This window comes from Austrofundulus limnaeus, unplaced genomic scaffold (genome assembly GCF_001266775.1).
Source record: "Austrofundulus limnaeus strain Quisiro unplaced genomic scaffold, Austrofundulus_limnaeus-1.0 Scaffold2410, whole genome shotgun sequence".
Taxonomy (NCBI): Eukaryota; Metazoa; Chordata; class Actinopteri; order Cyprinodontiformes; family Rivulidae; genus Austrofundulus; species Austrofundulus limnaeus.
In genome coordinates, this window is record NW_013954812.1 from 12651 (window position 1) to 14535 (window position 1885).

The following is a 1885-nucleotide window of genomic DNA, read 5'->3' on the forward strand; positions in this document are numbered from 1 at the left end:
ACAGTACACTGCTGTACTTCTACAGTACACTGCTGTACTTCTACAGTACACTGCTGTACTTCTACAGTACACTGCTGTACTTCTACAGTACACTGTTGTACTTCTACAGTTCAACTTCAACAAGATGTACAGAACTTGTGTCCTGCCTGGGCTTCATATGGTTCTGAATGCTGGAGGACGATGCAGAGAGATGAGGATAAACTGTCGACCTTCCACACCATCTGTCTACGTTAAACCTGCAGGATCTTCTGGCCTGAAAAGATCAGCAATCAGGACCCGCTGAAGGTGACCGGACAGGAGGAGTTGCTGACAATCATCACAAGAAGATGGTGATGGGTTGGTCATGTGCTGAGGAGGGAACCAGACAACCTGGTGAGAACGGCACTGAGATGGACCCCAGAAGGCAAGAGGAAGCAAGGTAGACCAGGGATTTCATGGTGAAAATATTGGAGGCTGAGGCCACGGCCCAGAACAAGACCTGGGGGAACTGGAGATGCTTGCCAGAGACAGACATGCTTGGTTTAATTTCATCACCGCCCTACGCGCCAGCCCACAGGTGTTCAGGAATGAGTCGTCTCTTAAATGCAAACGGTGAGTCAGAAGAACAGTCAGCAGCAGTAAATGGCTCTGAGAACAGGCATCAGAGGGGGTGCTGCTGTTAAGTTCCAATGGTTCTGCATTGTGTTGACAGCTTTCTCCCTCCAGTGTAAAAGATAATGATGATCAGTACTTGATAAAATAATTATATTAGCTCTACTGATTTTTTTAATTTAGAAAGCGCAAATCTGCAAAAAAAATTTAGTAAAAGGCCTAAAAAGCAAACAAAAAATTTAGGTCCAGAATTATTGCCATAGTCTTTTAGGGGACTAGTGCTCCCCACTGGGAAACAGAATGTGTCTTAGAAGTCCAAATTTATTTTAAATTAAAAACAAAAATTTTCATTTTCATCATTTTATTTAAAATTCAAATAACAGATTGTTTTTATTTGATCTGAAAGATGTAAGTTTGATGTTTCTGTTTCTGCTTGACTAATGTAGAAGATAATGTTAATATTTATGATCATATAAATACATTAACGTTGAAAATAAAATCAGTGTTTCAGTGGCAGAATCAGTGATGTCAATAATGACATCACCTTAATGTGGAACTCCAGGTTTTCATCCATAGAGTAGATGTGGTCAAAGATGTCTCTGGCGATTCGTGGAATGATGCCCATCAGATGAGTGTCATGAAGATTTCCCTGAACAACAACAACAACAACATTATTACAAACACAACAACAAACTTTTTCCATTTCTTCTATGTCAGCACACTGACCTCCATGGTGTGAGTCTTTCCAGATGATGTCTGACCGTAAGCAAAGATGGTGCCGTTGTAGCCTCCTAAAACATCTATAACAGACAAAAACATATCAAACACAAAAAACAGAAATCACACAAAACAATAATAATAATGCATTAGTTTTATATAACCCTATATGACCCACACACTGATGGTGGTAAGCCACAAAGTAGCCACAGCTGCCTTGGAGCACACTGASAGAGGCGGGGCTGCCATACTGTCACTGGAACCTCTGACCGCCATCAGTAGGCAAGGTGGTGAAGTGCCTTGCCCAAGGACACAACGAGTGAGACAGCTGGAATGGGGATTGAACCAGCTTACAGGTTACAACAGGTTACCCTAACCACTCTGCCACAGCCACCCCTAAAACACTACAAATTAAACCCAAAAGCAGAACTATCCAACATTTAAATCACAAATACCAGTTTCCAGGGAAACACTTTGAAACTTTGTGTGTTGACAGTAACCATACACTCACCGGCCACTTTATTAGGTACACCTGTCCAACTGCTCGTTAACACTTAATTTCTAATCAGCCAATCAC

General features: G+C 41.6%; 1 protein-coding gene across 1 annotated transcript in view; it reads right to left on the reverse strand.

The window, feature by feature from the left end:
- The window catches only part of si:ch211-63b16.4 (kinesin heavy chain isoform 5C), a gene marked incomplete at both ends in the record, with an annotated part of 17521 nt that overhangs the window by 12568 nt on the left and 3068 nt on the right, over window positions 1-1885 (reverse strand). Inside the window, 2 exon segments of the mRNA XM_013999680.1 lie at window positions 1136-1240; window positions 1318-1391. Of these exon segments, the coding sequence (XP_013855134.1) occupies window positions 1136-1240; window positions 1318-1391 (179 nt within the window).